This window comes from Nerophis lumbriciformis, linkage group LG17 (assembly GCF_033978685.3).
Source record: "Nerophis lumbriciformis linkage group LG17, RoL_Nlum_v2.1, whole genome shotgun sequence".
Classification (NCBI taxonomy): Eukaryota; Metazoa; Chordata; class Actinopteri; order Syngnathiformes; family Syngnathidae; genus Nerophis; species Nerophis lumbriciformis.
In genome coordinates this window covers 40,893,369-40,906,357 of record NC_084564.2, presented here as the reverse complement: position 1 = coordinate 40,906,357, position 12,989 = coordinate 40,893,369, and the positions used below count along the sequence as shown (strand labels likewise).

At 29.2% G+C, this 12,989-nt stretch overlaps 2 protein-coding genes across 2 annotated transcripts in view; both read right to left on the bottom strand.

Annotated features, from left to right (window-relative positions):
- The window catches only part of LOC133614889 (lens fiber membrane intrinsic protein-like), a 14,095-nt gene extending 1,714 nt beyond the window's left edge, over positions 1-12,381 (bottom strand). Inside the window, exons 1-2 of the mRNA XM_061973254.2 lie at positions 12,250-12,381; positions 5,530-5,705 (exon numbers count right to left, since the gene is read on the bottom strand). Of these exons, the coding sequence (XP_061829238.1) occupies positions 5,530-5,704 (175 nt within the window). The 5' untranslated portion in view covers position 5,705; positions 12,250-12,381. The remainder of the gene's footprint in view (positions 1-5,529; positions 5,706-12,249) is intronic.
- The window catches only part of LOC133614888 (roundabout homolog 2), a 398,279-nt gene continuing 397,630 nt past the window's right edge, over positions 12,341-12,989 (bottom strand). Inside the window, exon 26 of the mRNA XM_061973251.1 lies at positions 12,341-12,441. The gene's annotated coding sequence lies outside the window, so the exon portion shown is untranslated. The remainder of the gene's footprint in view (positions 12,442-12,989) is intronic.

Sequence of the window (12,989 nt, the reverse complement as noted above, 5' to 3'; positions counted from 1 at the left end):
GTGTAAATATACAAAAATAGATAAAAAGGGAACATGTTAACTTTAGCATGCTAACAGTAAAGATGCGTCAAGTCCCAAAATATATGATTCTGAGTGTACTTGGAAAAAAACTTAACGTGCTAACATTAGCATGCTAACAGTAAACGTGTCATATACCAAAATAAATGATTCTGAGGCGTGTACCTGCAAAAATAGCTACAAATGCTAACATTAGCATGCTAACAGTAAACGTGTCAAGTACCAAAATAAATGGTTCTGAGGTTTATGCCTGCAAAAGTGCCTAAAAAAGCTAACATGCTAACAGTAAAGATGTGTCAAGTACCAAAATAAATGATTCTAAAGTGTAAATATACAAAAATAGATGAAAAGCGAACATGCTAACTTTAGCATGCTAACAGTAAACATGCGTCAAGTACCAAAATAAATGATTCTGAATGTACTTGTAAAAAAGCTAATGTGACAGTAAACATGCGTCAAGTACCAAAATAAATGGTTCTGAGGTTTATGCCTGCAAAAATGGCTAAAAAAGCTAACATGCTAACAGTAAAGATGTGTCAAGTACCAAAAATAAATGATTCTGAGGTGTATACCTGTATATGCAAAAATAGACGAAAAAGCGAATATGCTAACTTTAGCATGCTAACAGTAAACATGCATCAAGTACCAAAATAAATGATTCTGAGTGTACTTGGAAAAAAACTTAACGTGCTAACATTAAACATGCGTCATATACCAAAATAAATGATTCTGGGGCGTGTACCTGCAAAAATAGCTACAAATGCTAGCATTTGCATGCTAACAGTAAACGTGTGTCAAGTACCAAAATAAATGGTTCTGAGGTTTATGCCTTGCAAAAATGGCTAAAAAAGCTAACATGCTAACAGTAAAGATGTGTCAAGTACCAAAATAAATTATTCTAAAGTGTAAATATACAAAAATAGATAAAAAGCGAACATGCTAACTTTAGCATGCTAAGAGTAAACATGTGTCAAGTACCAAAATAAATGGTTCTGAGGTTTATGCATTGCAAAAATGGCTAAAAAAGCTAACATGCTAACAGTAAAGATGTGTCAAGTACCAAAATAAATGATTCTAAAGTGTAAATATACAAAAATAGATGAAAAGCGAACATGCTAACTTTAGCATGCTAACAGTAAATATGCGTCAAGTACCAAAATAAATGATTCTGAGGCGAGTACCTGCAAAAATAGCTACAAATGCTAACATTAGCATGCTAACAGTAAACATGTGTCAAGTACCAAAATAAATGGTTCTGAGGTTTATACCTTGCAAAAATGGCTAAAAAAGCTAACATGCAAGTAAAGAAACATGCGTCAAGTACCAAAATAAATGATTCTGAGTGTACTTGGAAAAAAACTTAACGTGCTAACATTAGTATGCTAACAGTAAACATGCGTCACATACCAAAATAAATGATTCTGGGGCGTGTACCTGCAAAAATAGCTACAAATGCTAACATTAGCATGCTAACAGTAAACATGTGTCAAGTACCAAAATAAATGATTCTAAAGTTTGAATATACAAAAATAGATGAAAAGCGAACATGCTAACTTTAGCATGCTAACAGTAAACATGCGTCAAGTACCAAAATAAATGATTCTGAGGCGTGTACCTGCAAAAATAGCTACAAATGCTAACATTAGCATGCTAACAGTAAACGTGTCAAGTACCAAAATAAATGGTTCTGAGGTTTATGCCTGCAAAAGTGCCTAAAAAAGCTAACATGCTAACAGTAAAGATGTGTCAAGTACCAAAATAAATGATTCTAAAGTGTAAATATACAAAAATAGATGAAAAGCGAACATGCTAACTTTAGCATGCTAACAGTAAACATGCGTCAAGTACCAAAATAAATGATTCTGAATGTACTTGTAAAAAAGCTAATGTGACAGTAAACATGCGTCAAGTACCAAAATAAATGGTTCTGAGGTTTATGCCTGCAAAAATGGCTAAAAAAGCTAACATGCTAACAGTAAAGATGTGTCAAGTACCAAAAATAAATGATTCTGAGGTGTATACCTGTATATGCAAAAATAGACGAAAAAGCGAATATGCTAACTTTAGCATGCTAACAGTAAACATGCATCAAGTACCAAAATAAATGATTCTGAGTGTACTTGGAAAAAAACTTAACGTGCTAACATTAAACATGCGTCATATACCAAAATAAATGATTCTGGGGCGTGTACCTGCAAAAATAGCTACAAATGCTAGCATTTGCATGCTAACAGTAAACGTGTGTCAAGTACCAAAATAAATGGTTCTGAGGTTTATGCCTTGCAAAAATGGCTAAAAAAGCTAACATGCTAACAGTAAAGATGTGTCAAGTACCAAAATAAATTATTCTAAAGTGTAAATATACAAAAATAGATAAAAAGCGAACATGCTAACTTTAGCATGCTAAGAGTAAACATGTGTCAAGTACCAAAATAAATGGTTCTGAGGTTTATGCATTGCAAAAATGGCTAAAAAAGCTAACATGCTAACAGTAAAGATGTGTCAAGTACCAAAATAAATGATTCTAAAGTGTAAATATACAAAAATAGATGAAAAGCGAACATGCTAACTTTAGCATGCTAACAGTAAATATGCGTCAAGTACCAAAATAAATGATTCTGAGGCGAGTACCTGCAAAAATAGCTACAAATGCTAACATTAGCATGCTAACAGTAAACATGTGTCAAGTACCAAAATAAATGGTTCTGAGGTTTATACCTTGCAAAAATGGCTAAAAAAGCTAACATGCAAGTAAAGAAACATGCGTCAAGTACCAAAATAAATGATTCTGAGTGTACTTGGAAAAAAACTTAACGTGCTAACATTAGTATGCTAACAGTAAACATGCGTCACATACCAAAATAAATGATTCTGGGGCGTGTACCTGCAAAAATAGCTACAAATGCTAACATTAGCATGCTAACAGTAAACATGTGTCAAGTACCAAAATAAATGATTCTAAAGTTTGAATATACAAAAATAGATGAAAAGCGAACATGCTAACTTTAGCATGCTAACAGTAAACATGCGTCAAGTACCAAAATAAATGATTCTGAGTGTACTTGGAAAAAAAGTTAACGTGCTAACATTAGCATGCTAACAGTAAACATGCGTCATATACCAAAATAAATGATTCTGAGGCGTGTACCCGCAAAAATAGCTACAAATGCTAACATTAGCATGCTAACAGTAAACATGTGTCAAGTACCAAAATAAATGGTTCTGAGGTTTATGCCTGCAAAAATGGCTAAAAAAGCTAACATGCTAACAGTAAAGATGTGTCAAGTACCAAAATAAATTATTCTAAAGTGTAAATATACAAAAATAGATAAAAAGCGAACATGCTAACTTTAGCATGCTAAGAGTAAACATGCGTCATGTACCAAAATAAATGATTCTGAGGCGTGTACCTGCAAAAATAGCTACAAATGCTAACATTAGCATGCTAACAGTAAACGTGTGTCAAGTACCAAAATAAATGGTTCTGAGGTTTATGCCTTGCAAAAATGGCTAAAAAAGCTAACATGCTAACAGTAAAGATGTGTCAAGTACCAAAATAAATGATTCTAAAGTTGAAATATACAAAAATAGATGAAAAGCGAACATGCTAACTTTAGCATGCTAACAGTAAACATGCGTCAAGTACCAAAATAAATGGTTCTGAGGTTTATGCCTGCAAAAATGGCTAAAAAAGCTAACATGCTAACTGTAAAGATGTGTCAAGTACCAAAATAAATGTTTCTAAAGTGTAAATATACAAAAATAGATGAAAAGCGAACATGCTAACTTTAGCATGCTAACAGTAAACATGCGTCAAGTACCAAAATAAATGGTTCTGATGTTTATGCCTGCAAAAATGGCTAAAAAAGCTAACATGCTAACAGTAAAGATGTGTCAAGTACCAAAATAAATGATTCTAAAGTGTAAATATACAAAAATAGATGAAAAGCGAACATGCTAACTTTAGCATGCTAACAGTAAACATGTGTCAAGTACCAAAATAAATGGTTCTGAGGTTTATGCCTGCAAAAATGGCTAAAAAAGCTAACATGCTAACAGTAAAGATGTGTCAAGTACAAAAATAAATAATTCTATAGTGTAAATATACAAAAATAGATGAAAAGCGAACATGCTAACTTTAGCATGCTAACAGTAAACATGTGTCAAGTACCAAAATAAATAGTTCTGAGGTTTATGCCTGCAAAAATGGCTAAAAAAGCTAACATGCTAACAGTAAAGATGTGTCAAGTACCAAAATAAATGATTCTAAAGTGTAAATATACAAAAATAGATAAAAAGGGAACATGTTAACTTTAGCATGCTAACAGTAAACATGTGTCAAGTACCAAAATAAATGATTCTGAGTATACTTGGAAAAAAAGTTAACGTGCTAACATTAAACATGCGTCATATACCAAAATAAATGATTCTGAGGCGTGTACCTGCAAAAATAGCTACAAATGCTAACATTAGCATGCTAACAGTAAACATGCGTCAAGTACCAAAATAAATGATTCCGAGTGTACTTGGAAAAAAGCTAATGTGACAGTAAACATGCATCATACCAAAATAAACTATTCTGAGGCGTGTACCTGCAAAAATAGCTAAAATGCTAAAATTAGCATGCTAAAAGTAAACATGCGTCAAGTCCGAAAATAAATGGTTCTGAGGTTTATGTCGGCAAAAATGGCTAAAAAGGTTAACATGCTAACAGTAAAGATGTGTCAAGTACCAAAATAAATGATTCTAAAGTTTAATTATACAAAAATAGATAAAAAGCGAACATGCTAACTTTAGCATGCTAACAGTAAACATGCGTCAAGTACCAAAATGAATGATTCTGAGTGTACTTGGAAAAAAAGTTAACGTGCTAACATTAAACATGCGTCATATACCAAAATAAATGATTCTGAGGCGTGTACCTGCAAAAATAGCTACAAATGCTAACATTAGCATGCTAACAGTAAACATGCGTCAAGTACCAAAATAAATGATTCCGAGTGTACTTGGAAAAAAGCTAATGTGACAGTAAACATGCATCATACCAAAATAAACTATTCTGAGGCGTGTACCTGCAAAAATAGCTAAAATGCTAAAATTAGCATGCTAACAGTAAACATGCGTCAAGTCCGAAAATAAACTATTCTGAGGTGTGTACCTGCAGAAAAGGTAGCATGCAAATGTTAACATGCTAGCATTTGATTAACAATGTTACTTGGATGTTGGAAATGTGGAAGTTTGAAAAATGTTTCCATTTATTTTGAAGGGGGAGGAATTGGGAATTCCTGGAAATTCCTGGGAATTTATTGTGGAAAGAAAACTGGTAGGACGCATGACACGAAGGAGTGGAACATTTTTAAAGTGTAAAGGTTTGATTGGGATGAATAAAAATGATGTTTGACTGTTTTTCAGCATTCACACAATAAGATATTGTTCAATGAATAAACTGTATGTGTTATGTCCCTAATATAATAATAATGAGTGTCACATTAAAGGTGTGGTCGTCCTCACCGATGCTGTCGGTGTGCGTCATGCATTTTCCGGGCACACAGTAGCGCCACAGGCCCTGGTGCATGTAGTTGCTGGAGTGGCGGTACTGCATCCAGTAGTCTGTTGCCGTGGAGACGATGAGGAGAATGTTGCCCACTCCGGCGCAGAACAAGCCGCCTCCCATGAAGCTGTACATCCTGCACTCCCCCCCCCCCCCCCCCCCCACCACCACACACACACCCAACAGATGACAACATTAGGTACACCTAATCCACCACCTCAGATGTGTTCTAACCTTTCATGTTGGTCTACTAAAGTCTCAGTGGACAAGACATTACCAAATAGTCAAATAATGGTGAAAATATTGAAATCAAATACAGTAAAAGTATATAATATCATACAGCATTCATATATATATATATATATATATATATATATATATATATATATATATATATATATAGCAGTGGTTCTTAACCTGGGTTCGGTGGAGCCTCCGCTTGTAAATAAAAACTTCGGCGTAATTTGGATACCCTCAAACAATGTTCCCTCTAATTTTCCATCTGATTTGCAGGTGTGTAATTTGTTGTGAGTTTATGCACTGTGTTGGTTTTGTTCTTTGAGCGGTTCATTTTGTGCACCAGTAAAAAAAAAACATATAACTTTGTCTTGAATTAAAAAAAAAAAAACGTAAAATTTTTTACTAAAGAAGGGTTCGGTGAATGCACATATGAAACTGGTGGGGTTCGATACCTGATATATATACACATATATATATACATATATATATATATATATATATATATATACATACATATATATATATATATATATATATATATATATATATACATACATATATACATATATATATACATACATACATACATACATACATATATATATATATATATATATATATATATATATATATATATATATATATATATATATATATATATATATATATATATATATATATATGTATGTGTGGGAAAAAAAATCACAAGACTACTTCATCTCTACAGGCCTGTTTCATGAGGGGTTCCCTCAATCATCAGGAGATTTGATTGAGGGAACCCCTCATGAAACAGGCCTGTAGAGATGAAGTAGTCTTGTGATTTTTTTCCCCACACATACATATATTGCGCTCTACTACGGTATCGAGCACTATTTTTTGGATAACCTTATTAAGACATATATATATATATATATATACACATACATATATATATATATATATATATATATATATATATATATATATATATATATATATATATATATATATATATATATATATATATATATATATATATATATATATACATACTGTCATGTCTGTATGATCATGTTTTGTTTTACTCATGTTCGGTTTTGTTTTTGGACTTTTTGTGCACTTTTGTTTGTTTTGCCACCATAGCAACCATTAGTTTTCACCTGACACGTCACGCCCCTGTATCACGTTTTGAGTCACGCACCTGTTTTCACTAATCATGTCACTATTATTTAAGCTTCGAGTTGCCAGGCTGTCTGTCTGGCAACATCACACTCGCCACACACCCTTATGACCCTTGCTGCTCTTTTTCATGCCGTTTTCTCGCCCAAGTAAGTTTTCTTTATTCATGCCATAGTTTGCAAGTTTTGTTTCATTGTTCGTAGTTTCTGCCTTTGTGCAAGTTTTGTGTTTATAGTCAAGTTTTGTACTTCCGCCCTTGTGCGCGCCTTTTGTTTATTCTTTTTTTGAGTGTTAAAATGAAATATGTATTCACCTGCACGTCATGTCTGGTCCAAATCATTTGCACCTCGGGAGAACAAACCACGCCATAGTCCCAGTCATGACACATACATATATTAGACTTACACTTCCTTTTTATATACTATACTTATATACATATATATATACATACATATACCGTATATATACATATATATTTATATGTATATATATATGTATATATATACATATACATTTATATATACATATATATATATATATATATACATACATATATACACACATATATATATATATATATATATATATATATATATATATATATATATATATATATATATATATATATATATATATATATATATATATATATGTGTGTAGTATTAGAATTTTAATGTGTGCCTTATTAAAATACACTGCAATTATCTGACTTCTCCCTGCCAATTACAATAAAAGTGATAACAATAAAATAACTATATATATATTGACTGATTAAATAGTTCCTGAAATTGGTTGAACAATTACTTTGCAGTGTTTAACTTATGTGTGTCCTCGTTTGTAATATGATGTATTATTATATTTTATACAAAAATTAAAAACTTTTTTTGTTTAACCACTAAACATATTTTTCTTTAAAATGATATTAGAGTGAACATGTAGAATTGTTATGAATGGCAGATATTGTAATCCAATAATGTATATTTCTACAAATAAATGCTGTATTTACTCAAATATTTCAATCAGAGTTGGCAATGTTTCAATGAAAATGTTTCATATGAAAATGTTTCATATGAAAATGTTTCGTATGAAAATGTTTCATATGAAAATGTTTCATATGAAAATGTTTCGTATGAAAATGTTTCATATGAAAATGTTTCATATGAAAATGTTTCATATGAAAACGAGGACTGATGCTATGATCTTTTGGAGACACTAAATCAGGGATGTCCAAAGTGTGGCCCGGGGGCCGTTTGCGGGCCACAGCTGTAGTTTTGTTGGTCCGCAGCATATTGTTGAAACAAAATAAAAGTGCGAAAAGACATAATGTTAACATTTTGATACTAATAACCAATAATAACGTGCTTTATGTTGTGCTTACTGTACAACACAAGGCTTGAACAGTCTTTAAATATATTTTGTTTGTTTTTAGCCTCTTTTTTTTTTTTTAACAAAATAAAAAAGTACCAAAATGGCCCTCGCATCCTTAGACTCTTCAGTACGAGGAAAAAGTTTGGACACCCCTGCACTTAATAATTACAATTGAATATTAAATACATTGAATATAGATGTGTATTAATTATATACGATGAAAAATACAAATACATATTTAATAAAGAAATATTTAATAAATAAAAATAAATATATCTTTAAATACATTTTGTTTGATTTTAGCCTCTTTTTTTTTTTTACATAATAAAAAAGTACCAAAATGGCCCTTGCATACTTACTCTTCAGTACGAGGAAAAAGTTTGGACACCCCTGCACTTAATAATTACAATTGAATATTAAATACATTGAATATAGATGTCTATTAATTATATATGATGAAAAATACAAATAAATATTTAATAAATAAATATTTATTAAATAAAAATAAATAAATATTTATTAAATAAAAATAAATATATCTTTAAATATATATATATATATATATATATATATATATATATATATATATATATATATATATATTTTTTTTTTACATAATAAAAAAGTACCAAAATGGCCCTTGCATCCTTACTCTTCAGTACAAGGAAAAAGTTTGGACACCCTGCACTTAATAATTACAATTGAATATTAAACACATTGAGTATAGATGTGTATTAATTATGTATGATGAAAAATAAAAATAAATATTTAATTTATCATTTAATAAATAAATATTTAATAAATACAAATAAATATATTTTGTTTGTTTATAGCCTTTTTTTTTTACAAAATAAAAAAGTACCAAAATGGCCATTCTTTGACTCTTCAGTACGAGGAAAAAGTTTGGACACCCCAGCACTTAATAATTACAATTGAATATTAAATACATTGAATATAGATGTGTATTAATTATATATGATGAAAAATACAAATAAATATTTAATAAATAAATATTTATCAAATAAAAATATTTTTAAATATATTTTGTTTGTTTTAAGCCTTTTTTTTTTTTTTTTACATAATTAAAAAGTACCAAAATGGCCCTTGCATCCTTAGACTATTCAGTACAAGGAAAACGTTTGGACACCCCTGCACTTAATAATTACAATTGAATATTAAATACATTGAATATAGATGTGTATTAATTATGTATGATGAAAAATAAAAATAAATATTTAATAAATAAATATTTAATAAATACAAATAAATATATTGTGTTTGTTTATAGCCTTTTTTTTTTTACAAAATAAAAAAGTACCAAAATGGCCATTCTTTGACTCTTCAGTACGAGGAAAAAGTTTGGACACCCCAGCACTTAATAATTACAATTGAATATTAAATACATTGAATATAGATGTTTATTAATTATATATGATGGAAAATAAAAATAAATATTTAATAAATAAATATTTATTAAATAAAAATATTTTTAAATATATTTTGTTTGTTTTAAGCCTTTTTTTTTTTTTTTTTTTTTTTTTTTTTTTTTTTACATAATTAAAAAGTACCAAAATGGCCCTTGCATCCTTAGACTATTCAGTACAAGGAAAACGTTTGGACACTCCTGCACTTAATAATTACAATTGAATATTAAATACATTGAATATAGATGTGTATTAATTATATATGATGAAAAATACAAATAAATATTTAATAAATAAATATTTAATAAATACAAATAAATATATTTTGTTTGTTTATAGCCTTTTTTTTTTTTTTAACAAAATAAAAAAGTACCAAAATGGCCATTCTTTGACTCTTCAGTACAAGGAAAAAGTTTGGACACCCCTGCACTTAATAATTACAATTGAATATTAAATACATTGAATATAGATGTGTATTAATTATATATGATGGAAAATAAAAATAAATATTTAATAAATAAATATTTATTAAATAAAAATATCTTTAAATATATTTTGTTTGTTTTAAGCCTTTTTTTTTTTTTTTTTTTTTTTTTTTTTTTTACATAATAAAAAAGTACCAAAATGGCCCTTGCATCCTTAGACTATTCAGTACAAGGAAAACGTTTGGACACCCCTGCACTTAATAATTACAATTGAATATTAAATACATTGAATGTAGATGTGTATTAATTATATATGATGAAAAATACAAATAAATATTTAATAAATAAATATTTAATAAATACATTTTGTTTGTTTATAGCCTTTTTTTTTTTACAAAATAAAAAAGTACCAAAATGGCCCTTGCATTCTTAGACTCTTCAGTACAAGTAAAAAGTTTGGACACCCCTGCACTTAATAATTACAATTGAATATTAAATACATTGAATATAGATGTTTATTAATTATATATGATGGAAAATAAAAATAAATATTTAATAAATAAATATTTATTAAATAAAAATATCTTTAAATATATTTTGTTTGTTTTAAGCCTTTTTTTATTTTTTATTTTTTTTTACATAATAAAAAAGTACCAAAATGGCCCTTGCATCCTTAGACTATTCAGGACAAGGAAAACGTTTGGACACCCCTGCACTTAATAATTACAATTGAATATTAAACACATTGAATATAGATGTGTATTAATTATGTATGATGAAAAATAAAAAATAAATATTTAATAAATAAATATTTAATAAATACAAATAAATATATTTTGTTTGTTTATAGCCTTTTTTTTTTACAAAATAAAAAAGTACCAAAATGGCCATTCTTTGACTCTTCAGTACGAGGAAAAAGTTTGGACACCCCTGCACTTAATAATTACAATTGAATATTAAATACATTGAATATAGATGTGTATTAATTATATATGATGAAAAATACAAATAAATATTTAATAAATAAATATTTAATAAATACAAATAAATATATTTTGTTTGTTTATAGCCTTTTTTTTTTTTTTACAAAATAAAAAAGTACCAAAATGGCCATTCTTTGACTCTTCAGTACGAGGAAAAAGTTTGGACACCCCTGCACTTAATAATTACAATTGAATATTAAACACATTGAATATAGATGTGTATTAATTATGTATGATGAAAAATAAAAATAAATATTTAATAAATAAATATTTAATACATAAAAATAAATATATCTTTAAATACATTGTTTGTTTTTATCCTTTTTTTTTTTTTACATAATAAAAAAGTACCAAAATGGCCCTTGCATCCTTACTCTTCAGTACAAGGAAAAAGTTTGGACACCCCTGTACTTAATAATTACAATTGAATATTAAATACATTGAATATAGATGTGTATTAATTATGTATGATGAAAAATAAAAATAAATATTTAATAAATAAATATTTAATAAATACAAATAAATATATTTTGTTTGTTTATAGCCTCTGCGATGAGGTGGCGACTTGTCCAGGGTGTACCCCGCCTTCCGCCCGATTGTAGCTGAGATAGGCTCCAGCGCCCTCGCGACCCCAAAGGGAATAAGCGGTAGAAAATGGATGGATGGATGTTTATAGCCTTTTTTTTTTTAACAAAATAAAAAAGTACCAAAATGGCCATTCTTTGACTCTTCAGTACGAGGAAAAAGTTTGGACACCCCTGCACTTAATAATTACAATTGAATATTAAATACATTGAATATAGATGTGTATTAATTATATATGATGAAAAATAAAAATTTAATAAATAAATATTTAATAAATATAAATAAATATATCTTTAAATATATTTTGTTTGTTTTTAGCCTTTTTTTTCTTCTTTTCTTCTTTTTTTTTTTACATAATAAACATCCTTAGACTATTCAGTACGAGGAAAAAGTTTGGACACCCTGCACTTAATAATTACAATTGAATATTAAATACATTGAATGTAGATGTGTATTAATTATGTATGATGAAAAATACAAATAAATATTTGACCCACCTTGGAGAAAATGGAGAGATTCCAATATTCCGGGCTGTCAAAGCTTCGTTGAGCCCGATATTTTTGCTCGGAGTGACGGGAAAGTTTTGTTAGCTGAAAGAAAACCTGGTGAAACAAACATGCCTGTGGAACAATGGCCCACTCAGAGCCGCCACCAATCACAGGCCAGAACTTTTGTGTCCAGGAGGGAATCTGCTGAAAATACAAAAGTGTTAAAAGCTAATGCAAAATGCTGAATGGGGGCTTTTCTTTTGAAATGCTGCCACCGTCAGAGAGGACCACTAGCAGCTTTAAAGCCTGTTGACTTCCACTAATTATACTTATTATTACTTTCATGTACATTTATTAGTCACATGTGCTGGTATCTGTGGGTGTTGCTGTTTGGGTCTGCAACTGCATTCTGCTGCGCTCGGCACTTTCAGCAGCTACAGAATTCATAAGACTTCATTTAAGTGTGGCTACTAAATCTGGTCTTTTAAAGGGAGAAGATACAACATAGTGAACTGACGGTCAAAAATAGTAACATAAAAAGGAGGTAAGCATACAGTAAGCATGAAAATGAGGTAAAAAGAGGTAAAATTAGATGTTAAGTAGGCAAATATAGGTAAAATAAGTTGGAAAATAGGGTGAACATAGGTAAACATGTAGACAACACATAGGTAAAAGGTGGGTAAACGTCAGTAAAAATAAACTAAAAGAAGGTAAAAATGTAAGTAAGCATAAGTAAAAGAATGTTAAAG